The 27,787-nt window shown below is 37.6% G+C and overlaps 1 protein-coding gene across 2 annotated transcripts in view; it reads left to right on the top strand.

Annotated features, from left to right (window-relative positions):
- The window catches only part of GNPTAB (N-acetylglucosamine-1-phosphate transferase subunits alpha and beta), a 92,221-nt gene extending 64,874 nt beyond the window's left edge, over positions 1-27,347 (top strand). Inside the window, exons 17-21 of one of the 2 annotated variants that reach the window (XM_069095245.1) lie at positions 13,044-13,129; positions 13,337-13,435; positions 19,925-20,092; positions 23,394-23,484; positions 24,338-27,347. In XM_069095245.1, coding sequence (XP_068951346.1) covers positions 13,044-13,129; positions 13,337-13,435; positions 19,925-20,092; positions 23,394-23,484; positions 24,338-24,415 — 522 coding nt within the window. In that variant the 3' untranslated portion in view covers positions 24,416-27,347. Of the gene's footprint in view, positions 1-13,043; positions 13,130-13,336; positions 13,436-19,924; positions 20,093-23,393; positions 23,485-24,337 lie in introns of those variants that run through there. The other variant, XM_069095246.1, reaches the window with a different exon arrangement.
- The last annotated feature ends 440 nt before the right edge of the window (positions 27,348-27,787 follow it).

Genomic DNA, 27,787 nt, shown 5'->3' with positions numbered 1-27,787 from the left:
TTTTTTTCAATTATCTTTGGGGTGTAGGCTTAGCGGTGTTTTCTTTTTACAGCTGAGTGATTCTGGGGACTTTGTCATCTTTGTCCAATCTGATGGATATTGAAGTGGAAACTCAGAGTTGTTTTGATTTTCATATCTCTAGTTATTTAGTGATTTGGAGCTTCTTTTTTTTTTTCCCATATGTCCATTGATAGCTTGGATTTCTCTGATCAGTTCCTTTGATTACTTATCTTGGGAGAATGGCTGTCATTCTTAGATATTCGAATTAATTCCTCATTTATCTTGGATAGAGCAGTGGGCCTGGAGTCAGGAAGACCTGAATTCAGTTTTACCCTAGTTCAGTTTTACCTTCAGAAACTTAGCTGTGACCCTGAGCAAATGATTTGCCAGTTTCCTCAACTGTAAAATAGACATGATAATAATAACATCTACTTCACAGAGTTATTGTAAGGATAAAATGAGATGCTATATTTGTAAAATACTTAAGCACGGTTTCTGGCATGTAGCAGGTGCTTAATAAATTGCTTGCTGAAATGAATGATGTCCTAAGTACTTTACTCTTTCCCTTTTAATTTTAGCTGCATTGCTTTTGTTTGTGCAAAAAAGTTTTCACTTTCATGTTATCAAAATAATCATTGTCTGGTCACAAACTTTTTCTTTTTTCAGAGTTGTCAGAAAGGTACTTTCTTCCTTGATCCTCTAATTTGTTTGTAATGTGGCCTTTCATATATGTGGTGATGTATTCTTTTGGAATTCATTATGGTATAAAATGTGAGGTGCTATTCCAAATCTAATTTTCTCCCAGATTACCTTTTGGATTTCCAAGCATTTTTTTGGTTGAGTAGGATCCTTCCATTATAGTTGTAGCCTGTGGCTTTATTAAGCATCATTACTATGTTCATTTGCTTCTCTATTATGTAACTAATCTGTTGCATTTATCAACTTTTCTAATTTTTGGCCAGTACCAAATAGTTTTGAAATCTGGTTCTGATAGACCTTCTTCCTTTCTCCTTTTGTTTTTCCCCCCCATTATTTCTCTTGAGAATCTTAACCTTAAATTCTTTTAAAAACAAGTTTTATTATTGTTGGTTTTTTTCCTACCTTTCTAATGTACTTTAAAAATTTCGATTAGTATAGCATTAAATAAATTAATATAGGTATAATACTATCTGTCTTAGTTTCTGTAAAGAATGTTTTGTAGTTGTATTCATTTGGCAGGTATTGCATAAATTTGTTTTATACATCTTTTAGTTGTTGTGAATGGAATTTTTTTTTTTATCTCTTCATGCTTGGTTTTGTTGGTAGTACAAGAAAGGCTGGATTTGTGTGTGGGGGGGTATTTTGTATCTTGCTACTTTGCTGAAGTTACCAATAGTTTTAATTAATTTTTTAGTTGGCTATGGAATTCTTTGTGTAGACCATCTCATCATTTGCAAAATTGCTAATTTTGTTTACTTTTTGTCTATGCTTGTTGTTCCCTCAATTCCTTTTTCTTGTCTTATTGCTATAACCAGCATCTCTAGTAGTAATGTTTAAAGAATAAGGTGATAAAAGGCATCCTGACTTTACTTCTGATCTTACTTGAGAGACCTCTAGTTTATTTCCATTATATATAAAGCTAGCCTGGTCTTGGTTTTAGATAGATAACTACTTGTCATAATATGGAAAGTTCCATTTATTCTTGTGCTATTTAGTGTTTTTATCAGAAATAGGTGTTGTATTTTATCAAGCTTTTTCTGCATCTATTCATATGTAATTTTGTTATTTAATATGGTCTATTAAGTTCATAGTTTTCCTAATATTGAACCAACTTTGCATTCCTGGTATATAAATCTTACATGGTCATAATGTATAATCTTTTTGATTTGTTGATGTAGCTGCTTTTAAAATATTTGTGCTAATTTTCATTAGCCATCGGTCTTTAGTTTTCTTTCTCTGATTTTTCTCTTTTTGGTTTAGGTATCAAGAACATATTTGTATCATAGAAGGAATTTGGTAGGATCCCTTCTTTTCCTATTTTTGCATACAGATGCTATAATATTGGAATTTATTGTTCTTTGAACATTTGATCAAATTTAGTTTTAAATCCATCTGGTTCTAGATTTTATTTTGGTTTTTTTCCTCCTTTAGGACCTCATTTATGACTTGTTTAGTTTATTTTTCTGAACTTGGGTCATGTAAGTTCTCTATTTTTCTTCTTTTAACCTGGGCATTTAATATTTTTGTAGACACTAATCCATTTCATTTAAATTGTCAATATTTGGAGCAAAATAATTTCTAAAAATTTCCTCTATTTCTTCATCTTTTGTAGTTTCTCCTTTTTCATTTTTAACATTTGTTATTTGGTTTTCCTCTTTTTTCTTTGACTACCTAATATTTTATCTTTTTTTCTCTGACTAGCTAATATTTTATCAGTTTTATTGGTTTTGGGTTTTTTTGCTCTCATTTTTAGCATTTCTGTTTTGGTGTTTTAATTGGGTTTTAAATTGGGGGAGTGGATTTTTTTAGTTGCATGCAAAATTCATTGACCTTTTCTTTCTCTTTTGTTGGTTAAAGTGTTTAGAGATATAAATTTTCTCCCTCAGGACTTCTTTGGCTGCGTTTCAAAAGTTTTGGTATGTTTATCTTTTCTCATTTTTTTAAATGAAATGTTCTAATTTTTTTTCTATATGCCATTGACTATATTAAGGAAAAGGTTCCATGCTTTCTAATATTTCTAGCAGAAACGATATGGTGTTTTGTGGAAATCTTATCCTATATCTATTGATCTAATCATAAGTTCAGTACAATATAATAAAGTTTTATATCTCCAGTTAATTTTTATGCTTTCTTCAAATACCCTTTATTAAGTATAATTTTTATTACATTGTGGTTGGTAAAGGATGCAGTTAATTTTTCTTATTCTCTTGCATTTGTTTGTGAGGTGTTTATGCTCTAATACACAATCATTTTTGTAAAGGATTTGTGCTTAGCTGTGAAATATATAAATTCCTTTCTCTTCCCATTTAGTGATCACTAATTGTTAATTTGTTGTCATTGGTGCCTTTTATGCATAACATAATTTCTCTGTTTATCTCTTTTAATCATGTCTTTTTTACTGTTGCCTTGTCTGAGATTATGATTGCCATTTCTGCTGTTTTGAATTCACCTGAGGCATAATGAATTCTGTTCCAGCCTCTAATCTGAAGTGTTTCTTGTAAACAACATATTGATGGATTCTGCTTTCTAGACCCATTCTGCTAACTTTTTTCATTTTATAAGTGAATTCATCTCATTCATGATTATGGTGATTGTTTATTATATATTCTCCTCTATTCTTTCTTTTTAGACTCTTCCTTTCTTTTCCTTTACTCCCTCCTTTAGGAAGAAGGTAGTGAGACAGAGACGGTGTTCAGCCTTAGTGAGTGATCTTCCATTCTACTGCTCCCCTAGTCTTTACCTTAATCAGACCCACATCACAGGTTTTTGCCCTTTCTTTCCCTTTGCCTCCCTTTGGCAGCCCACTCTCCAATATTGGAGTTTATTTTTATTATGACTAATTCCCTGTGTCCACTTCTTCTTTAGCCCTCTCTGTTCTTTCTCTATTCTCACATGTTTGTCTGTTGAATTTGATGTTTTTGTCCACCACCATGTATATGTGTTCAATTTTCCTTTGTCTTTTTCTTTTGTACCCTTGACTGTGACAAATAGTAAGTTCCTCCTTCTTTCTCCTTTACTGTATTCTTTTCTATCTCTTTTTTCTTTACTTTATATCATTAAAACTGAACTGAACTACCCCATTTGGCCTCCATTTGTCTTATTTCACTCCCTCTGTGACCCTTGAAGTCATTAGGGTTCTGAGGGGACACTTGTTTCTTCTTCCACTATTAGATTATAAAAACTTATTGTATAGGCCTTTCCAGTTGTTGGATTTACCTTCTGGGTTCTCTTGATTGTTGTGTTTCAAAGGTTGTATTCAGCTCTCATCTTATCATCAGATTAGGTTTCTTTCATTAAGAGTACATTTTTCTGCTTACACTTTTTTTTTTCTTTTTGGAGGGCAATTGGGGTTAAGTGACTTGCCCAAAGTCACACAGCTAGTAAGTGTGTCAAGCGTCTGAGGCCAGATTTGATCTCAGGTCCTCCTGACTACAGGGTCAGTGCTCTATTCACTGCGCCACCTAGTCGCCCTGTCCTCTTACACATTTATACTCAGTTTTACTAAATAAATTATAATCGATTAAATGCTTTTCTATCATGTCTTTTGTAAGAGCATATTTCAGGCTCTCCCATCCCATAAAATTATAGCTGCCAAGTCTTGTTTAATCCTGATTGTAATCCACGGGTACTCATACTCTCACAATATGGCTGCTTTATATTTTTTATTTCATTTAGAAACTTTGAATTTTGTCTATGCCATTCCTGGGAATTTTAATTTTAAGATTTCTTTAAGGAAGTGACTAGTGTATTCTTTTTTCTGGCTGTGGATAATATTTTCCATCATGAGTCTTTTGGAATTGTCTTAGGTCATTTCATTGCTCAGAAGAGGTAAGTCTAACCAAGTTGGTCATTGCACAGTGTTGCTGTTACTGTGTATGTACATTGTCCTCCTGGTTCTGCTCCCTTCATTCAGCATCAGTTCATATAAGTCTTTCCAAGTTGTTCTGAAATTTGCGTGCTCAGTATTTCTTATGGAACAAAAGTATTCCATTACGTTCATATACTGCAACTTGTTCAGCCATTCCAAATTGATGGACATCCCCTCTATTTCCAGTTCTTGGCTATCACAGAAAGAACTGCTATAAATGTTTTTGTACATGCATGTGGGTTATTTTCCCTTTTTTATATCCTCAATGGGGAATACAGACTAGTAGTGGTATTGATGGATCAAAGGGTATGCACAGTTTTGCAGCCCTTTGGGCATAGTTCCAAAATGCTCTCCAGAATGGTTGGATCAGACAGCACATTCCCCTAAGCTCTCCCTTTCTCAAAGGAAATGCCCTGGGCTAGTTCTCAGATCTTCATGTAGCCTGATTACAATCCTTCCTCATCCTGTTCCTCTTACTGTGAATGCTGTCTTGCTGGTCATGGGCTTCTGAGAGCTTAGCGCCATGCTGCCGAGGGCAAGGAGATGGTTGCCTTTCTACTTCTAGATGCTCTGCCTCTTCTAAGAGCCTCTTGGGTTCTTCTCCTCTGTGGTATTCTTGGTTCATGTTGAGCTTGAAGCCCACCAGAATTCCCAGGCCTTTTTCAGATGAATTACCTTTCCCAATTTGGACTTGTGAATTTCTTTTTTTTTTTTTGAATGTTTGTAAACTTCCATTGAATTTGTCCTCATTAGATTTAAACCAATAGTCTAGCCTCTTGATATCTTTTTTCCCCTTGCTTTGTCTTCTAGCATGTTAGCCCTCCCTCCCAGCTTTGGTCACCTGCCAGTTTGGTCAACATGCCATTTATCCCCTTAACCAAGCTATTAATAGCGTGGGGCCCATGACAGCTGTGTAAGGCACTCCATACATGACCCACTAACGGCTTCTTCTTGGGTCCCATCCTTCACCCAGTTTGAGTCTAAGGCATCCATTATATTGACATCTGGCCCACATCCCTCGTCTCTTTCACAAGGATACATAGACGTGTTATCTATTGGAAGATGCTCAGGTCTGTAACCTCATCTGTTTGAATGCTCTCTCCAGAATGCAGACTATAACTCATTTATTCCTGCCCATTCAGTGTTTCCCTTGTCCCCATCTTAGGATCATAGATTTAGAGCTGGAAGGGACCAGCCTCTTCATTTTACAGTCGAGGAAACAGACCCAGAGAAGTTACTTGACTTGCTCAAGGTCACACATGAAATAAGTAGAAGAGCGAGAGTTTGAACCCCGGTCCTCTGAGTTCAGATACAGCGCTCTTTCCATCACACCCTGGTACCCTCCTGCAAGTGCTGGGGCCGTTTCTCCCTGTCTCTGGGTGCCATGAGATTGTCAGGAGAACCGAACTCGACTCCTTGCCTAGGCTTCCCTTGTTCTTAACACGTGGCTAGCCCATTGTTTTTGCTCAGTTCCCTTGGGAAGATGCTCACGTTATATCCTCATGCCCACGTGCACCTTGGCACCATCTTCTTGAATGTGATATTCTTTTAATGTTATTATATTATTATAATATTATTTGTTATTATAATATTATTTAATGTGATATTCTTTTTATTGATATCTTTTGTTTTTATGTCATCTATGTTTTCCATGCTATGCTCCCCTCACTCTGACCCTCTTTCAATTCTTCAATCAAGAATCTTGGCATTAAAAGTCTGGACCTTTTGTTTCTAGGAGAAATTTTAAGTTATTAAAGAAGCTTTGAAATTTCAGAAATTTTCAGTTAGCCTACTCTAATGTTTAATTCTGGGCCTAACTCATTTTCCTTTTGTTGTGTGTGTGTGTGTGTGTGTGTGTGTGTGTGTGTGTGTGTGTGAGAAACACACTTATGAAACACATTTATGCTTCTGTCCAAGTGGTTTAAAAAAATGGTAAATATCACAGAGCCAATGTCAGATGCCTAAAAAGGAAACACACACACACACACACACACACACACACACACACACACACACATACACACACATAGCAATAGACAAGTTCTCTGTTGATAGTTCATCTAACTGCATGTCATAACCTCAACAGCAAATATTCTTTGATTTAATCTCGGTTGAATTTAGGTGTCAAGGAATGTTACATGCTCCCTGACTTTTTCTCCCCTTTTTCTGTTTGTACATCTTCCCTTCCTCCCTTAGGATGAGTGACAAGGGCAGAGGCAATAGGGCTGCTTGGCTTTTGGCTTTCAGAACTGATTTAAAGCCTAGGGTTGCTAGTATGTTCTTCAGAAGCAAGTTAGAAATAGATGTTAACACCCCCTAAAACTTGAGTTGGAGGTTAATGCCAAATGCCTCATGAATGGGTTAGGGAGCTAACTTTATGGGACAACCTGGGTGCAAAGGAACAGATTCAGCAACCCTGGAATCAGTGTGACATAATGAGGCTGAACCTTCTTTGCCCCCCTAAAAGGGGAAAACAAAGCTTCCAGCAGTTCATTCCTCTCTGGGTTTGTTTTTTTTCTTTTCATGGATTATAGTTAAGACTTCTAGCAACTGGAAAATCTTTCCCAGTAGTTTTCTTCTTTTCCTTTCAGAAAAACTGCAAACATTTTTAAGTAAGAATTCATAGTAGTCAGTGGATGGGCTTGAGGAAGATCAGGAAGTGTCGAAAGAATTAGAGGGATCCACTAGGGGCCTTGGGGCAGTAAAAAGCTCCCCAAGTCTGTAGTGCGTCCAGATCCTGCCTCTGATGCTCATAACCTGGGTGACCTTTGGAAAGTCCAGCCAACTTGCCAGATCCCTTGCTCTTCCCATTCGAATGACGAAGGACTGGGCCAGATGTCTTCCAACTCTAGCTCTGTATTTTTATGATTTCCTCATCTCATAAGGTTAATTTCTACTCCAGATCCTAAAATCTTATGCAAAGCTGACAGGCCGATTGATGGCTAAGGAAAGCAGAAAAGCTACTTTTCCCCTCTTTTGCCATCTTTGGTAATTTGCCGCAGAGTGAAACTTCAGGCTTAGTTTGATTTGCAATTCCCTTAGTAGTTGCCATCTAGAGTACTCTTTCATATGGATGTTAACAGTGTGCAATTGTTCTTTTGACCATTTATCTGTTGGGATATGGCATTTAGTCTTAGGTCTGTCCATGTTTGCCTTTATCAGACCTTTATCAGAAGTATTTGATGCTGAAAATTCCTCCCCCTCTCCCAATTAACTGCTTCAAAAGGAAGCTTCTTAAACCATATTTACGATCTGAATGTTGTGTTCAGAATGCTTAGCTCTGTAAAGGGGAGACCTAAAGTTTGATTAAAACTGTTCTTGCTTTTTTTTTTTTTTGATGGAAGGGTATGAAGTGAAACCAGATCCATAAGTGCCCCAGGGCTACATACAGTGTTACTTCTGGGAGGCTTGAGGAGATGGACATATTCCCAGAGGAAGCTACATTGGAACTGAGCTTTAAAAGGATGGTGGAGGATTCCATTGGGAGAGATTGGGCAGGGAAATGGATAATTCTAACTATACAAGTGGGGCGGTATGGTGCATATGTGGAGGGGGTGGTCATTTTTGCAGGAGGGTAGATCATATAGGGGAGAGGAATACAAGATAGGCAGGAAGACCATAGTGGACCTCAAATATCCATCAGAAAAGGACTAATAAGCTCGATATTTTGTCTTTGTGCTCCAGCACCTAGCACTGTTTCACACACAGGCAATTAACAAGTATTGGTTGAATTAAAGAATAATTAGGAAATTCAAATAATACTTTCATTTATTAATAGCAAAGGTACAAAGCATCTGCTTTGGGAATAATTAGAAACATTTATCTTTGTTCTTTCCTACTACAAACATTAACTTTGGTCCTTAGTTGTACTATGTAGCTAATACTTCAGTTTAGGCAGCTAAGAAAGAGTGGGTAGAATTGGAACAGGAGTCAGGAAGACCTGAGTTCAACGCCAAACTCAAGACACTTAATAGCTGTGCGACCGTGGGCAAGTCACTCTTCCTGCCTCAGTTTCCTAATTTGTAAAATGAGGATAATAAACCCCTACCTCCCAGGGTTGTTGTGAGGATCAAATGAAATAATATTTGCAAAGCACTTTGGAAACCTTAAAATGCTATATAAATGTTGTTTTATTATATGTTCAGACATGTTTATACCTTCACATGGATCCTGGAAGCTCTCCATAACACCATTCATTGTATTGCATTTAGTACAAGGCAGCTTAATTTCAGGCCCCAATAAAAGCAGAAAGTGTCGCTAAAAGACCATTGGTCACTTCTGCCACCATTATCCAAAAAAAATGTAGTCCTTGGGAATATAACTCTACCCCTGGTGCAATTCAGTGAGCCACTAGACTTTTCCTAGAATGTTAATGAAATCCTGAGCTGTAGGCAAAGAACAGGTACACAGATTACTTAGAGTGGTTTTGTCTGGCTGAATGCTTTATCTAATTGAGGCTTCTGTTTTTCATCATTTTCCCACCCTCTTTCACTCTAAAAGTCATCTAGATTACAGGTTATTCAGTATCTCCTGGCTCCAGAATTAGGATCAATGATGGGTGGAAATTAGGAGGGAGCAGATTTGACTCAGGATGGAATCTTGACTGACTTGATCCTTGCCCCTAGCAATCTTAAAGAGGGCTGGAGTACCACTTGTCAGGAGTATTTTGCCAGATGGGAGTTAAATCAGCTCAACCCCTCAGAACCTTTTCTTTGCCAAGACGAAATGGACTCTCAGCCCAGCTCACTGAGAAAACAAGACTCTTTCTGGCAGGTCATCAAGACCTTTTCTGGCAGGTCATCTTGACCGTGGATCCAGGCCCAGCAGACTTCCCAAGAGCCTGCCCAAATGTGCTGCATCCTCCCTAGATTCTCTGGCCACAGATCCCTTTAATTAATATCTTTCCCCTGCTCATCAAGCCCAATTTAACATCAACTGTGCCTTTTTTTTTTACCCTTGAATAATCTATATATTTCCTTCTTTGTTCTTCCTCGCATGGAATTTTATAGGTCATCTAGTCTAGCTCACCAAAAAGCGTAATGCCTTTTAAAAATTACATCACATTAATTTCTAAACATATCCCTTCATCTCCCTTTTCTCTGCCTAGCACATCACCTTTTCTAACAAAGATTAAAGAAGGAAAGGGAGAAAAAAAGGAAGTTTAGCAAAACCAATTAAAAATGTGAACTCTGACAGTATTTGCAGTATTCCTTACCTGTAGTGTCTTACCCCTACAAAGAAGAGAGCTTTCTCATCTCTTTTTCAAAACCCAGCCCTGTCATTTAAATTAAACAGAATTCATATTTGTTTTCTAATTCTTTCCATTTATGTACATGTAGTGATTGCATATGGCATTTCCTGGTTCTGCTTACTGAATTCATTTTGTAATCAGTGCAAATCACTCTCGTTGAGTTTCTGAATTCTTCATAGTCATCATTTCTTATGGCACAGTAGCATCACATTATATTCATGTATTGTGTAGCCAATCCCCAGTCTATGGACTCCTACATTGTCACTAATTCTTTGCTACCACAAAGAAGTGCTGTTCGGTATATTTTAAAATTGATCAGGCCTTTCTTTTTTATCATCTACCCTTTGGGGGCCTGTGCCCGCCAGTGGATCAAAGGGCATGGACGAGTTAGTCACTTTCTTAGCATGACTCTATATTGATTCCCTCGATGGATGGAAGTCACAAGTCAATCAGCAGTGCCTCAGTATGTCTGTCTTTCCTCTGCCTTTTCAACAATGACTTCCCTCATCTGTCACCTTTCTCAGTTTGCTATACTAGCTGCATTGATTTTGTTCATGCCAAAGATTTTCATCCTCATGTAATCACAATCATGTGCTTTAATGTTTTGTTTTGTTTTTTTGGTTAAAAATGAATGCTCCATCTAGACAGAGTTACCTGCTCCTAATTCTATTCTCCTAAATTGTTTATGTGCAGGTAACATGCTTATATGTATATGGATATATTGGACTAAATCTAATCTCTTTTAGGTTTTTTCCCCCAAGTAAGTTATATTCTTAGGTTTTTCCTGCTCTAGGTTATTGGATTGTTTTTGATTCTCAGGTTTCTTTTTTTGTACTTGAATCTTTAACACTCAGCATTAACACAGTGATTGGCCCACTGGCATTTAATATATGTTGGATTAGGATACTCTTGTTCTGTCGATCTCCTTTTCTATTTTTCAACCAGTACTAAAGAGTTTTAATGGTTATCGGTTCATAATTTGAAGTCTGAAAGTAATATTCTGCCTTGATTTCCTTTTTTGTCATTATTTTCCTTGGTATACTAGACTTTGTTCCCCCAAATGAAACTTTAAATTATTTTATCTGGTTACAAAACCCTCTTATTGGTTATGCATGTAAATACATCAGTATTTATTTACAAATTTATAAATTATTTTAGATAGTGTCATTATTTTAATTACACTGACAGAACCCAACCATGAGCAGTGAATGCTCAATTTTTGTCATTTGTTATTTCTGTAAACAGTATCTTATAATTGTATCTAGTTTAATTTTGAGTCTGTCTTGGTAGATTGCTTATTCAGACGGTTTTTGCATTTCTTTGTAGTTCTTTTGAATGCAATTTTAATCTTTTATGATTTCCTCTTGCATTTCATTATTGCTATATAGAAATGCTCATGATTTTTGACAGTTTCTTTTGTTTGCTGCCATTTTACTGAAACCATTTCATAGTTTCTTTTCTGATACTCTGATAAACCCTTATTTCATCCATATTCAACCCCCTTCATTTTTTTTCAACCAAAATTTATTTTCTCTCCTTAAACTTCTCCACCTTCATGGGGGGAAAAAAACGAAAAAATAAAACCTCGCAACAAATGTGCATTGTAAAACAGATCAAGTTTCTATACTGCCTAGGTACAAAAAGTTTGTTCTGTTACTCATATTGACTCCCTTATCTCTCTGTCCGTGGGAGGATAGGACACTTCCCCTGAGGGGGAAGGAGGAGTAAAAGTAATGAAGTCTAATAAATGATGGTCGTTGAGATCTTTTTTTTTTTTTACAATGTGTAGAAGAGATGAGAGGGAGGCACAGACAAGCAGAGCAGTTTTGAAAGTGGGTAGGATTTATGTATTTTTTAAGAAAGCACATGCTATGAAATGGCATCTTATGCTCTGTAGCAGCAAGCACCCCAAGCGTCCTCAGGGTTTGCAGCTACCACAGGTTCTTGGATCTGCTTTGTTAAAGGAAAGCAACTCAAAATGGGTTAACAAGCTTACTTTAATCAGTCAGACATATATCGTTTACCTTGTTCAGGAGAAAAGGTCAGCACCCTGAACCTCAAAGTATACAGGCATAATTATCAATACAGAAACATCAAGTAGACAGATTTCCAAACCGTCCAACCATTACATCCATACCCAGTCAACATCTGGGTTTCCACATTCTGGGTTTTTCAAAGCCGGGGGACTCTCAACAACGGCTTCCCAGAATTCAGATCAAATCACAGAACACTTCTCAAAGTGAGTCCCAAAACAAAGCTACACATCAGGGCTTATATAGCCTTCTCCTGGCTCAGAGAATGTAACAACCTTATTGACCCACTGGCCAATCAAAAAGTATCTACTGAAAAACAAGGCTCCCTCCCCAGGCTTCTGGTGCACTTTAGCCTAGGGGCAGGGAAGATCTTTAAAATTTACATTCGCATTACATGCTCTCACATAAAATCCTTTTTATTCCTCTGTGCATAGCAGTGACACTTGAGGTTGTTAAAGTTCAGGATAAGAATATATTTTTAAAGAATAGAAGCTCCTTGTGCATGGCAGTTGTTTCATTTGATGCACTTGTATCCCCAGTGTCTGGCAGTGCTTATTGGTTATCTTGGAGTAGAGAACTCCATTCTGCCAATATAGATCAGCAACTGTTCTACAGTTCATGTAGCTTACTGTCTGTGGCACTGAGAAGTTACCTGACTTGTTGAGGGTTACACAGCCAGCATGTGAGACATAGGACCTAAATTCAGGTCTTCCTGACTTAGAGGCCAGCTCCTATCGACTATACCATGTTCCTTTTCCTTGGACAATCATGGCCTTCAAAATTTCCATAATAACGTTTACATTGAATTATATAATCCATCAGAGATGAGATTTCAATACAGTTCTGCTGTAATCCAAATTTGAAATATAAAGTTTATTTTAAAAACATCTGTTTGGTTCATGAGGAACAGGTTTATTTGTTATTAGCATAAATAGATTTTCCTCTAGAAATGTCAGGAAGACTGCACCTATTATAATTGTTTGTAGTTAGAGTTGAGGTGCAGAAAATATTTATAAACAGGGATTAGAAGTTAAGTAATGTTTATAAATTCCCTTGATTGCATCAAGAACCAAAGCCAGTTTTGCTTTGTGATAGAACAGGATACTCTTTCCATTGATTGCACCCATTAAGAGGAGAAGGTTTTACAATGTGTGTGTGTTTAACGTCTGATATATCTTATATTTTCTCGCAGCCACCTGTGACTAAAAGTCTAGTAACCAACTGTAAACCAGTAACCGATAAAATCCATAAAGCATATAAAGACAAAAACAAATATAGGTATGTAATTTGTGTGGTGGTGGTGTTGAGCTAAAGCATGATGGGGCCAATCATTTTTCATTCTTTTTAAAGTATCCTTTTGTTGACTAGGTATTTTTATTTAACCAAAAAAAATTTTAAGACTGTGTACTTATTATTTTAACTACATAACTATATTTATATTATATCTGTGTTTTCTCCCTTTCATTATCTCTTGGTAATAATTAGGTTTGAAATCATGGGAGAAGAGGAAATTGCTTTCAAAATGATTCGCACCAATGTTTCTCATGTGGTTGGTCAATTAGATGACATAAGAAAAAATCCCAGGTACTCATTTCTTAATTTGCACATTAAAATTTAAATGGTCTTTTCTTTTATTAGCAAAAAATAGTTGAGAATAAACTTAGTAACTACTAATTAGCAAAAGGAAACCTTCAAATAAAATTTAAAATGATCATTCAACTAGAAGGTATCTAGGTTATTTGTAATTGGTTGTAAAACATGTATACTAATATTACATTATTTCATATATCATCTTTGTTTGGCCTCTCCCTCAGTCATGATTGTACAATGTATGGCTTATTTCTAGGGGATATTTCTTTTTTTTGCTGTTACATCTAAAATGGTTGTGAATGGTTTTGTACAGATTGAAATTAACTTCCCTAATTTGTACTTGAGATTGGTCTTGACTTTCATTTTAAAATGTGTTGTAACTTATTATTTTCTAAATGTTCAATCCACGATTGAGAGGAAAGTATAAGCTATAATGTAGCCCTTACATCAGATCCACAACTTCTTTACAGCATTTTCAGTGAATTATATTAGACACAGCATTCATGTGGAGATTCAGCAAGTAGTTTAAGGTGCAACCCCAGACTTCTATGATGAGGTCCCAGCTAGAGACTTTAGGAGGCCCAGAAGGGATAGTTCCTTCCATGGTGGTAAACAAGAGGGATGAGGGAGGGGGAAGAGAAGATGTGGAGAAAGGGGGTGAGGGAAGAGAACAAAACTTGGAGAGACACATTAGGTCTCAGGAAGAAGAAAAAGAGCTGTTTAGCAGGTATGCAGTACTTCTCACAGAGAGAAAGAGACAAGTCATGACACAATGCCTTGTATGTGTCCATGACTTGATGTGGACAGTTCAGAATCTTCCTGCCATATGTATGAGAGTGTCCTGAGAATTGTCCAAGCAGATATCTCTCCACTATGCACTTCTTTTATTTTTTTCTCCCCGTGGAGAGAATTAGGATTAAATGACTTACCCAGGGTCACATAGCTAAGTGTCTCAGACCAGATTTGAACTCAGGTCATCCTGACTCCAGGGCCATTGCTCTATCCACTGTATCACCTAGCTGTGTCCATTACCTGCTTCTTATGATTTATGTGGAGACAGATGATAACATCAGGAGGAAACCTATAAAATGTTGTTTAGGGATTATGGAGGGTTAGATGAAAAACTGGACTTTTGGTGCAGAATCTACATAGCTATGAATCACTACTAACTTGAAGGTAGGAGCTTCAAAAAAGAAAGACAGACATATGAGAAATACACAGAAGATTAGGGAGGTAAAAATCAAAGAGAAGAGTATTTAGATTTCTGGTTCAGATACTGGAGTCAATCAAACATTTATTACATGCATACTTCATGGCAGACACAGTGGTTGGTACTGGAGAGACCATGAATGGAACAGCCTCTCCTCACCAAGAGCTTGCTTATAACGGGGACTTGGGGTTGGGAGGTCAAGGATTCACATACATATTAAGTGAATGAATACGTGGTCATCAGGGAGAGAGGGCACTACTGGTTACTGGTTTAGGGGATTGGGAAGGCTTCATGTAAAAGTTGGTGCTTGGGTTTCATCCGAGAGAAAGTAAAGATTCTGTGAAATAGAGTTAAGCCAGAAATACATTGTAGGCATCTGGACCTTCCATGCAAAAACATGGAAATGGGGGCAAACAGAGAATGCCAGTTTGACTGGATTGCGGACTATTTAGAGTCATCTCTATTGAGCCCAGAAAAATAGGTTGTGGCTGGGTTGTAAATGTCTCATTCCTTTGTTCCACAAGCAGTCCTGGCCCCTAGTTAAGTCGTTTAACAGTAACATAAATTATATGCAGTACTGATTAACAATTTACGTCAGAATAAAGTAGTCATAGGCAGCACACACCAAAATAAATAAAACCAAACATAAAATAAACCTCAAGAGTGCCTGGCATTAATAAGTGTGTCCTCAGAACTGAACCCATTGGGTATTGTTGGGACTCCCAGGTCAGAAAATTCTCGTTGAAGAAACATTGAGAAGAAAAGAGCAAACCCCAACTCACCCCATGACTCTTTTAGACCCTTGAGCAATTGAAATACCTGAGAAGTGAGACACATTTCAGAATATATTTTCTTGTCCTGAGTCAGCCAGTCCCGTGTTCAGAAATTGTTGTGTAAGTCCTGGAGAAAAGTATTGTCCTCAAATTTTAAAGCACTTGTTTCAGTCTATGGTGAGTTACCATGGTTATGGCTAGAATCCATTATGCCTTGTTTTGTTTGCCTGTTTCTTCTCCTTCCCTCAGATTCTGAATTCAAATTAAGTTGGCAAACAGGAACTGCTTACTTTTGCTTAAGATAAGTAGTAGTTTAAAATGACTAGTCAGACTACTGTAGATACAACCCATAAAAGGGTAGTGATGAGCCCTTGACCTTGTCTAATAATGACTGAGACATATGTTTGCTTAGTTCTTTAACCATAACTCGTTTTGAGTAATTTAAAAAGTTTTCAGCAGTCAAGCATTAAAACGCAGTTTGGGGAGAGAGGAAGAAGCAATAGAGAAGGCCAGTCTATCATACAAATATCAGGAAGAGGATGGTAATAATCCTCTTGGCCTCAGATAAATATACTCAAATGTACAGAATGTGAGTAGTAAATCAAATGAACCAGAGATCTTCCTACAGAGCAGATGCATCATAGGTATCACTGTGACTTGGGAAGATGGAATTCTTGATTAGAATATGAACCAGGAAGAATATACTTGTTATTGATGGAAGGGCCAGTGTCATTACTGTGTTCTTATAGATAGAAGAGATGTCACCTGTGTGAAAATGCAAGAGCAAAGATGGTGGTGGGGACCATGCTCAGGAATATTCAGGCTAGGACCAATAGAAAGAGGACCAGACTATGTGGGAGCATATTAAAGACAACTGGCCAAAAGAAGAAAAATGGATGCTAAGTTTGGAAAACTTCACAAATCTGGCACAGAGGTGTGATAGCAGTCAGCCAATTTATTAAGTGTTTGATGGAGTATTTTGTTTAAGCAACAGCAAGAGGGCCGGTGTTGCTGGATCAGGGAGTAAGGCAGGGCAGGATATAAGGTGTAAGAAGACTAAAAAGGTAAGGGAGTGGGGCAGGTTAGGAAGACCTTTGAATTCCAGAGCATTTTTCTATTTGATTCTGGGAGTTCTAGGAAACTAGGGAAGTTTGGGGGGGAGGGGAGGTGACATAGGGTAGCAAATCCTTACCCAGGTGTGTCTTTGAGTGTTACGTCTGCTAAAAAGAGAACAGCTGATAAATTCTCCACTTGCCTTATTGATCATTTTATTCATCAAAAGAGGGGAAGAGATCATTAGAACTCTTAATCCGAACCTGATTCTGACTAATAAGGAGATTACCAGGTCAAAACATTGAGAACCTTGGGAGAAAATCACCCCTTCCTCTTAAAGTTCATGCTAGGTACAGGGATGAATAGGCTTAAACTGATATCTACTCTGTACTTAGAGAGAATGGATTTCAAAGAGTTTGAGCAAAGGACAAATATAATCCCTGACTGAAAATTCTTCAGGAGAAATTAGGGAGGGGATGTGACAATGCTTACATTTCCATTGATTAACAAAAAGAAGAGCTGATTAAAATATAATGATGTAGATGTACCTTTAACACATCAATTAATATAGATTTAAAAAAATACAGGAAATGGAAGCAAGGTTAAGTAATTGATGGATATAACATGGTAACACAGCCCTCTGGAAAGAGCGTCAGCATCGTCCAAAGTTCCAAGCCTCCTGAAACTGGTGAGCACCACTAAGGACAGCCAGAATCTTTTTTAGCTATTTTGAGAGAAAAAAATGAATGGAATGATTAGAACACTTAGGTGAGGGAAAGGCAGAACTACTCAAATCATTTTTTGCTTCTTGCATTTTAATTATATTTTAATTTTACATCTTCCTGTTGTGCCAAGCAGGCTGTATTCTTAGAAAAAGCATCATGTCTGTCGTGTAGCAATGTAGTAATGTATAAGGTTCTGGTGACTGCTAAGTCATATTGCAAAAACATAGTTCAATGTTATTAACTTTATCAGTGTGTAATTTATATGTCTAGTTGTTGAATTCTCAAAGACAATTTGTTTTCATTTTCCCTATGCTGGTAATCTAGCTTTTCTAAAACTCTTTGTAAGAGCCAGGGAATTCTTTCCCTATCAAGCTCCTTAATCATCCATCAGGCTAATGCTGTGGGGTCAGTAAGGGACATCTCCTTTTCCCACTGAGAGGATACTCTTTATTTGCCTAAAATTGTTGCAGCCTCAAGATATCAGACTCTTTTCTCCATATGGCCCCCACTTTAACCACAAATTTATTCTGATGCGGGCCAGCTAACTTATGCCAAGTGTTCTGGACCAGGCCAAATTCAGGTCAAGTCCAGTTATTCAGGCTTGGGATTAAATCCAATTAAATGCTCAGGGCCCATAAAATGAAATAAAAATCGGTTTTACTTGTAGCAAAAGAAGTAAAGGGAATATAATTACTGAAAAAAAGATACTGCTGTCTTCTACCTCCACATTTATAGGGCAACAGTGCTAGATCAAATTGTCCTGTGGGACAGTGGGAAGGAGTGCTACTATTGCTCCCTTAGGTGGGCTTCTTATATTGCTGTTCCCCTAGTTGGCATCCTTAAAGGGAAACCCTCCTAAGTTTTTTTTTTTTAAGCAGTCAGGTAACTTGCTCAGGGTTACACGGCCAGGTGTTTCTGGGTGGGTGCTAAGTGTCTGATCCCGGATTCGATCCCCAGGTCATCCCGACATTGGAGCTGATGCTCTTACTCACTGTGCTATCTGGCCACCCCGAAAACCATCCTAACTTAAATAAAATAAATACTATTCTTTCTGCATTACCCCTACCAAATTGTAAAAGATTAAGATATGTTCTGGTTGATAAAACTGTCTGTGTTCTGAGAGTTGTCTTCATTATATTTGGGAAGGTTTATCACTGGGTTGGATACAACTATTCTTAAAGACCATCTATTAAGTTCTAGACAGGATGGGAACATTGCTTGTTGATGACATTATTTATCTGTAACATCTCTCTTAAAAGATTTTAAGAAATTTTAAGCTTGGATCTCTTGCTCTATTTTAAGAAATACTATTGTCTGTTCAAGAAGACACAAGTCATTTTTTAAAATTTTATTTTATTTTTAAAAAATTGAGTTTTAGTTTACAGCATTCAGTTCCACAATCCCTTGACTTCCAAATTTTCTCCCCCTTCCTCTCCTCCGCCATCCCAGCCATGGCGGCATGTAATCCGATATAGGTTCTACAAATACCTTCATATTAAACGTTAGTCAAGTTGTAAAGAGGAATTATAACCAATGGAGTGAACAGTGAGAAAGAAGGAACGAAGTAAAACAAAACACAAACGAGAGCGAGCAGTTTGCTTCCATCTGCATTCAGACTCTGCTGCCCTTTCTCTGGATGCGGATATCCCTTTCCATCATGAGTGTTTTGGAGTTGTCTTATGACCTTACATTGCTGAGAGGAGCCCAGTCTATCCAAGTTCATTGTCGCACATACTATGTGTCTGTAGTTGTGTACAAAGTTCTCTTGGTTCTGCTTCTCTCACTCAGCATCAGTTTATATAAGTTTCTCCATGTTATTATGAAGTCCATCTGCTCCTCATTTCCTATACCACAATAGAATTCCATTACATTTATATACCACAACTTGTTTAGATATTCCCTAATTGATGGACATCCCCTTGATTTCCAATTCTTTGCCACCACAAAAAGAGCTTCTATAAATGTTTTTGTACATATGGGTCCTCCTCCCACTTGTATGATATGATCTCTTTGGGATACAGCCCTAGAAGTGGTATTGCTGGGTCAAAGGGGGTGTACTTTTTTGTTGTTGTTGTTTGTTTGTTTTACTTTTTGGAGGGGGGAAGGTAGGGCAATTGGGGTTAAGTGACTTGCCCAAGGTCACAAGGCTAGTTTTTGTGCTAAGTGTCTGAGGTCGGATTTGAACTCGGGTCCTCCTGACTCCGGGGCTGGTGCTCTATTCACTGTGCCACCTAACCACCCCAGGTGTGTACTTTTTTATAGCCCTTTGGGCATAGTTCCAAATGGCTCTGTAGAATGGTTGGATCAGTTCACAACTCCACCAGCAATACATTAGTGTTCCATTGTTTCCACATCTTCTCCAGCATTTGTCATTTTCCTGTTTTGTCATCTTAGCCAATCTGACTGGTGAGATGTGGTACCTCAGAGTTGTTTTGATTTGCATTTCTCTAATCAATAGTGATTTAGAGCATTTTTTCATATGCTTATAGATATCTTTAATTTCTTCCTCTAAAAACTGCCTGTTTGACTGTTTATCAATTGGGGAATGGACACAAGTCATTTTTTTACATGGATTATTTCTTGAGAAGAGATTCATCAATGGCTAATTTGATTCCTTTGCACTGATTCTCATTAGTTTCCACTTCAAAATGTGATAGATTGAGTTTTTTCTTCAAATTTGAAGATATAACCTATAAATGACAGCAGATGCTTGTTCTTTCAGAAAATTTGTTTGCCTGAATGACAACATTGATCACAATCATAAGGATGCGCAGACAGTGAAAGCAGTGCTCAGAGATTTTTATGAGTCCATGTTTCCCCAGCCATCCCAGTTTGAGCTGCCACGAGAATATCGGAACCGTTTCCTTCATATGCATGAACTCCAGGAATGGTAAGTTCTTAGGTCATATAGTGATCATACAGTTAGTCAGCAATGATCAAATCATCATTGCTTTTCTTTCTTAGAATATTCATTTATGCTAAAAAAAAAAAAAAAGCCATACCTCTACGAAATAAAGACATCTTAATATCATAAAAAGCAAAGAATTTCAGAAAAGAAAGACCAGTATAGATTACAAATATACAAAAGATTAAGAAGATTAATGTTAAAGAGAAGAGTATTTAACTTTCTGTATCTGGGGATACAGAAAGAGAATACACTAGAAATTTCCCAGTTATCTTAGAAGCAGTGATACCCATGCTCTCTGATAGTATTTGATACAATTCTAGAAATGCTAGCAATGGAACTGAGATAAAAGAAAGAATTGCAAGGTATAGAGATAGGCAAAGAAGAGATAAAACTATCCCTTTTTAAAGCAGCTATTAGAGAAGAATCTTTCTACCAAAACATACTTAGATAAATTCAGTTATAGAGTATTCCTTAAAGAAATACAAAACAAAATAAAAAAGATACGCATTAATTTAACCTTGGAATAAATATTTATAGAACACCTATCATATGCCTAGCATTCCAGGTGCCACGCAGGATCCAAAGAAGTAGAGGTTGTGCCATCAAGGGTTGTATGTTGTAGGAGTGGGAATCAGTCCTAAAAGGGCAGGGGCAACATGGCATAGCATTAGTGTCTTCACAGGCTAATGGCCAGAGCTCTTGTATCAGCAATGCCATATTCACAATGCCTATGGAAATTACAGATATGCTGATATAATTATCCATCACAAAATACATCAGGCTTGCCATATGGGGGAATAAGCTAGAAAATTTATTAAAATACCAAAAGACTGAGTCCCAAAACCAGAAAGTAAAAGCCATCAGAGTAGTTATGAAATTGGCATGGGTAGATAAAGTAGAAAGCACTCACATTCTCAAGCCTTTAAAACAGAACAGGCTACCTCAGGCAAAGGTCCTCCTCTCCCCACTCACAGCAACCACCCAGCGTCCAGGAAGCGTGCTCCCAGCAGCTCCGGCCCCTGGCAGTCCTTAGCAGAAATTCTGGCTGACTCAAAAAGGGCTTCGCGCTGCCGCCGTTGCTGCCACTGCTAGCCACCGCAGGAACTCTAGTTTGGCTTCCACTTCCTCTTGCTCCGCCCCTTCCTGCTACGTCAGCAAGTCCAATGGGGCATGGAAGATCTTTAAATCCCGTAACCCTTACAGCTCTGGACTAGTTTCTTTAGCCAGCTGACCCTGCCCTTGGGAGAAGCTCCAGCCTCTTGGGCTCAGTCTCCTCATCTGTAAAATGAAAGGAGTGGACCAATAGATTTCCAAGTTCCTTTCTAGCATTTGAGAGCTGTTTGAGCTCAAAAGGGGGGTAGGGAGCCATATCAGTAAGGATGTTGAGATGGAAATAAGGAAAGTTTTTCAGGAATAGTAAGAGAGAGAGAGAAAGTGTGTGTTTGTATGCATGGTGTGCATGATAGATAGGATGGATGGATGGATGGATAGATGGCCAGATTTGAGCCATTGAATAATAGTGGAAGAGAAGGTTAAAAAAAGTAAGTTGGGGCCCAGTTGTGGAGGACTTGGAGTGCTAGCCTAAAGAATTTAGACTTTTTCCCATTTACAAATGAAATACTATATGTAAAGAAAGCACAGTGTTATTTTAGGAAGATTAATCTAGTCAGTGACTCTCAGCAAGACAGATTAAAGGGAAGAGGAGAGAGACAGAAAGTTAGTGAAATAATCCAAATGGAAGATGATTAAGACTTAGGCTAGAACTGGCATTGGGCATAGAAAGGGGGAGGGTGGATGATGGAGAAGAGAATTGATGGGTCTTTTTGACTGACCATATTTGGTACTCAAAAAAAAAGGAAAGGTAAAGGATAACAGATTTCAAGTCTGAGTGACAGAAATCAGGAATGTTGAGTATGGGAAGGGAGCCCAGATATGAAAAGAATTTATTGGATTTATTATGGATTTTTTAAAAATACATGCAGTATGAAATTGAGAGTGACAGTTTCATGTTTGGTCTTCCTTGTATGTGGAAATGCTCAGTGTGTGTGTGTGTGTGTGTGTGTGAAGTTCATAATAAGAAGAGAAATGATGAAAGCAGCTGGGAAGCAAATTTGGGAGGGAAAATGTTGAATTTGACTTTAGGTTAGTGCTGTGGACAGAGTCATCTGCACAGAGATAGCAGGGGAAGCTGAGAGCATCAGTCAGTGAGTTGTGAGAAGGCCAAAGGCAGTGACCTTGGTCCAGGAGAGGAGGAAACGGAACTAGCAAAACACAGACTTTGCTTAGAGCATCTGGGCACTGAGGAGGGAGATTAAGGGGACTGGCGAGTTGGTTCCCACATCTCCCCCATTCCAGCTTTTTCACTTGTCTTGTCAGTGACATTCTAAAAGACCAGCTGCTGTGTTGTCCACATCCAAATATTTTCCTTCTTAATAGGAAAGGAAGCTGTCTGTGGGTCATGGTACTTCTTCCCCCACACTCCCTCCATTCTTCCTTCCTGAAATTTAAAGAATTGGCTTAAGAGCATTTTTACTTCCCCTCCATCCAGGGAAGGGGGAACCATGAGATGCCTTCCAGCCTTCCTCTCCAACAAAGTGTTGCTAACTGTTGATAGGCCTTTTCATTTTGGTATTTCCATTCAGGAAAAATATGATTAAATCATGATGGGAGACAAGGCTAGCTGGTATATTGGTAAAAATGAAACAAGTTTTGTAGAAAATCTTATTGAGGCCAGACTTGAGAGCCTCAAATACTTAAAAGTTTTTCTCTTGAGTGATTCTTTTCACATAAGGAAAATAAAAGTATGTGACACTGAAAAAAAAAAAAAACCCTTAATATTTGCTTTGTGAGATTGTCTTTAAGTTTTGAAAAAGATCTTTGAAAGAAGATGGTATAAATAATGCTTTTGATTTTGAAGTTATTATGGATTTAATGGCGGTAGGATTGCAGTAAATAGCATGCTGGCTGGACTTAGCATCAAGAAAATCTAAGATCACGTCATAGCTCTGATGCTCTGTGCCCCTAAACAAGTTTCTTACCTTCTGTGCACCTCAGGCTACTTACTCCCAAGACTATTCAAAGGAGTCAGTGACAGCGCTGTCTACATTGGCTTTTGCACACTACAAGTTCCCCACACTAGTGAAACCACACTAGTGAAACCACAATATCCTTCTCATACTCATTTACTCTATGTAAAAAATGATAACTATTTGACCACCACCTAAATATTGGCAAGGATAAGCATATGTAAAGTGCCTGTTTGTTTTCTTCTTTCTCTTTGCAGGAGGGCATATAGAGATAAATTAAAATTTTGGACCCATTGTGTACTTGTAACATTGATCATGTTTACCGTATTCTCATTTTTTGCTGAGCAGGTAAGTTTTGTGAGCTTTAGCTAAATACCAGGCCCATTTATTGGTACATTGACATCTGATAATTCTAAAAAAATTATATAAATTTATAATTTATCATATCTTAAAACTTTGACAGCATTTGAGATCTGTGATATCCAAATATCACCAAACAGTGTACCACTTTGACTTAGTTAGCCTCAGACCTTATTGCCTGTAATCTTTTTGAGCTTTTGTGACTCAGGCTATATCCCTATAAACATTCTCCAATGGGAAGACTGCTGGAACCTTCCTTATTCTGATGCCACATCTGTGCATTCCTTAGAGATACTTGATCATTTTTTCTTCACTGTTTCAAAAGACTTATGTGTATGCAATGCAGTATTTTTGTAGAGTCTTTAGGTGTGTGCATGTGTCTGTCTAAATTAATGATTATTCCTTTGCTATAGATAATAAAAGTGCTCCAGAACTTTTAAGCAGGTATTTTTAGATGTAGAAATACAGTACATTTATTGTGTGAATATGACTATCATCTTCTTTAAAAAGAGTGTGCCTCCTAACACAGGGGCTCTAGGTCCTTGAAGAAATTATGCTTCATCAGTCAATTTGTATTAATTTAGAATACCCGTCCAGAGCCCCCATGTTGCACTTCTTTAAATTTCTCAGTGCAGGGCAGATATGGGGCAGGCTTCTGGAAATTCTACACACTGATGAATATTTTCTCAGGGTTGGCAGGCTTAAAAATATAAATAGAGAGTTGGCTTGCTGAGTTTGATGGGCAGTCGATGCTGCCATGTCTCTTGTCACTTGGTGTATTTTAATCTCTTTTATGGACAATTAAGAGCCATATTCTTCCTTCCTTCTTCCCACTGTTTAGCTAATTGCACTCAAACGGAAGATTTTTCCCAGAAGGAGGATCCATAAGGAAGTTGGTACTGAACGGATTGGGGTGTAGGAAGTGGAAAGAGCCTGCCTCGGTGTTCACTTGATGACAACAGCGTCTTTGTAATGTGATGCCTCAAGATCCAGGCCTGAAGAGATAAAGAGAAATATCCCCAAAGATGACAAGTTGCGGGCACAAAGTGTAGCCCCCAGACCAGCCAAGCTGTTTAACAGACACACTGAAAAGTTATAAGTGTGTTGGGCAGTCCTTGGCTGGAATTGTACTTTGGAAGCATTAGCTCATGGACATGTTATCCTTTTTATAAAAAGGGTTACTGAAAGAGAGACGGCTGCCTTTATTGCAGTGGACATTGCCAAGTAAATTTAATACCTGAATCCTACACCAGTGTGGGAGCAGTGACTGAGAGGCCTCACTCAGCCTTTGCATTCCAGAGCATTCTGCCATTCTCTTGCTGGGATGTTTTTTTTAATTTTCCGTTTTTAAAATAAGTAATAACTAAGTTAACTCTTTTAGATGTCCTTGTGTCTAAACTGTGATGCCAAAACAAAGTGGTGAATGTATGATTTCAATACAGCCTCATATTGGGAGGGTCAGAAAATTTTGGATTTGAAGAAAGTTAGTGGGATTTGGCTATGGAAGATCTCAGGAACTGATGTCTGAAATACTTTGATTTGGGTTAACTTGACCCCCTAGGAACAAAGGGAGTATGTTTGGAGGCCTTCCCACAAAGGGCTGCTGATCAAGTGTATTTGTGTTTTGGAAACATTGTAAAATACAAACAGAAGTGCCTTGTTGTAGAAATTAGCGTTACTGTCCCTGCCCCACCATCACATTGATGGTTCCTTTGATACAATAGCAGGTGGTACCAAGGGCTGCATATCGAGAGAATCTTTTTAAGTTTGGGCAGTGTAACTGCATCATACTGTGTTAGGACATTAATTGAGCTACAGAAGACTTGAGGAAGAAAAGAAGTCCTTTCAAGTTGACATTTCTGACATGTATTTAAATCAGAGTCACAGCAGTGTTCTTTCAAACATCACTAATCATTTTGTAATAATTGTAAAATTTGGAATGTACAGAATGTTTTTGTGCGATCTCTGTGTGTTTAAAAAGGCTCACTGAAAAAACTCACTTGTCTGATGCTTTTCTCCCCCCTTACATTTTTAACAAAACTTCATGAAGTTTTTCTAGAATAGTTCATTGTTTGCCACTGAATATTCATTAATCTTTAAACATGTATCATAAGACCAACAGGTGCTAGTCGGGATGGGAGAGATGATGATTCTATTTTGGAAGAGAAATGTTCTCCAAGATTTCTGGAGAGAGAATAGTTTTCATTTCCATGCTTTCACATATTTACTTTCGGGCTTGCTGTCAAGTAGTGCATACACATGTGCATTTTATGTATATGTATTGTATACATATTACACCCACCCACATACATAAATATGTTTATATTTTAGGTTCTAGCTTTTATTTTTTACATTCATTGTTTCATTCTCCCTCCTTCCAGTCTCCCATTGAGAAAGCAGGCAATGTGATACCCTTTATATGTGTGAAATCACACAATGTGTCAAATCAGCCATGTCAGCAAGTATATTTTTTTAATGCATTCAATTATTTATTTTTAGTTTTCACCATTCCCTTTTATAAGATTTGGAGTTCTAAATTTCTCTCCTTCCCAAGAAGGTATACAGTCATATAGCTGTATATATACAGTCATATTAAATGTATTTCCACATTAGTTGTGTGGTAAAAGAAGAAACCGAACAAAAGGGAAAAACCATAAGAAAGAAAAAAAAGAGAAGACATAGTCTGCTTCAATCTGCATTCAGACTCTAGTTCTTTCTCTGGGGGTGTGTATCAGCAAACACCCCAGCGTCCCCAGGGTGACTGCCAACACAGGTTCTTAGATCTGCTTTGTTAAAGGAAAGCAACTCAAAATGGGTTAACTAGCTTACTTTAATCAGTCAAATATGTATTGTTTATCTAGTTCAGGGGAAAAAAGTCATCACCCTGAACTTCAGAGTATACAGACAGAATTATCAAGAGAGAGAAACAGATCAAGTAGACAAGTTTCCAAACTGTCCAACCATTACATACATACCAAATCATCATCTAGGTTTTTCAAAGCCAGGGGGCTCTCAACAATGGCTTCCCAGAGTCTCATCTGATCAAATCACAGAACACTTCTCAAAGTGAGCCCCAAACCAAAGTCATATCAGGGATTATATAGCCTTCTCCTGGGTCAGAGAATGTAACCACCCTCTTGACCCACTGCCCAATCACACAGCATCAAGGTGTGGGCATTCCTGAAAACCAAGCCTCCTGCCACAGGCTCTATGTGACCACATTCAGCCTATTAGGAGGCAGAGTATATTTTCAAATTTAGGAAGGTTCTAAGAGTCTCTTAAGCCTATCAAAGGGTCTAGGGGCAGGGAAGATCTTTAAATTTGCATTTCCATTACAGTGTGGATAGCATTTTCCATCATCAGCAAGTATATCTTAAGTGTACCTCTTGATCTCCAGATACTGTGCTAGATTATGGAAATACAAGGAGAAAAATGAAGCATCCCTCTTGGTAAGGTGTTTGTTAATATTCTAAATAAGTAACTTAGCAAAAACATTAACAACCCCCCCACCCCCCTGTTACAGATCTGGACCCTTAGCTTTGAAGTGTCTTGTCTTACACATCTGGTAAGTGGAAGAACTAGTACTTGAACTCCAGTTTCTTTAATTCAGTGCTCTTTCTACTATAGGAGACCTTTCTAATCTATGTATAAGTAGGGATTTAGTATATACTTGGTATAATGATAATAAATTATAATAATTTGGTGTTGGAGAATGCTATGGGAGGAGGGGGCTGACTCAGGGATGGGTGTCTGAACTAGAAGTTGTCAGCATTTTCTTTCTTTTTTTATCCCCTTAATAGTATTTTATTTTTTTTCCCCAATTACATGTAAAGATAGTTTTCAACTTAAAATTTTGAGTTACAAATTTTTCTCCTTCCTTCCCCCCTCCCCAAGAAAGCAAGCAACCTGATATGTATTGTACATGTACACTCATGTTAAACATATTTCCACATTAGTCATGTTGTGAAAGAAGAATCAGAACAAAAGGGTGAAAATAGTATGCTTCAATCTGCCTTGATTCCATAGTTCTTTCTCGGGATGAAGTTAGCATTTTCCATCACAAGTCTTTTAGAATTGTCTTAGAATTGTATTGCTGAAAAGAGCTAAGTCTATTATAATTAATCATTGTACAATGTTGCTGTTACTGTGTACAATATTCTCCTGGTCCTGTTCATTTTACTCAGCATCAGTTCATGTAAGTCTTTTCAAATTTTCCCGAAGTCCACCTGCTCATCATTTCTTATAGCACAATAGTATTATATTACATTCATATACCACGACTTGTTCAGTC

The sequence above is a fragment of the Petaurus breviceps genome, unplaced genomic scaffold (genome assembly GCF_028583685.1).
Source record: "Petaurus breviceps papuanus isolate PSGF00001 unplaced genomic scaffold, PetGlider_PUasm1.0 225, whole genome shotgun sequence".
In the NCBI taxonomy this organism is placed as follows: Eukaryota; Metazoa; Chordata; class Mammalia; order Diprotodontia; family Petauridae; genus Petaurus; species Petaurus breviceps.
This window is presented reverse-complemented; position numbering and strand designations above follow the sequence as displayed.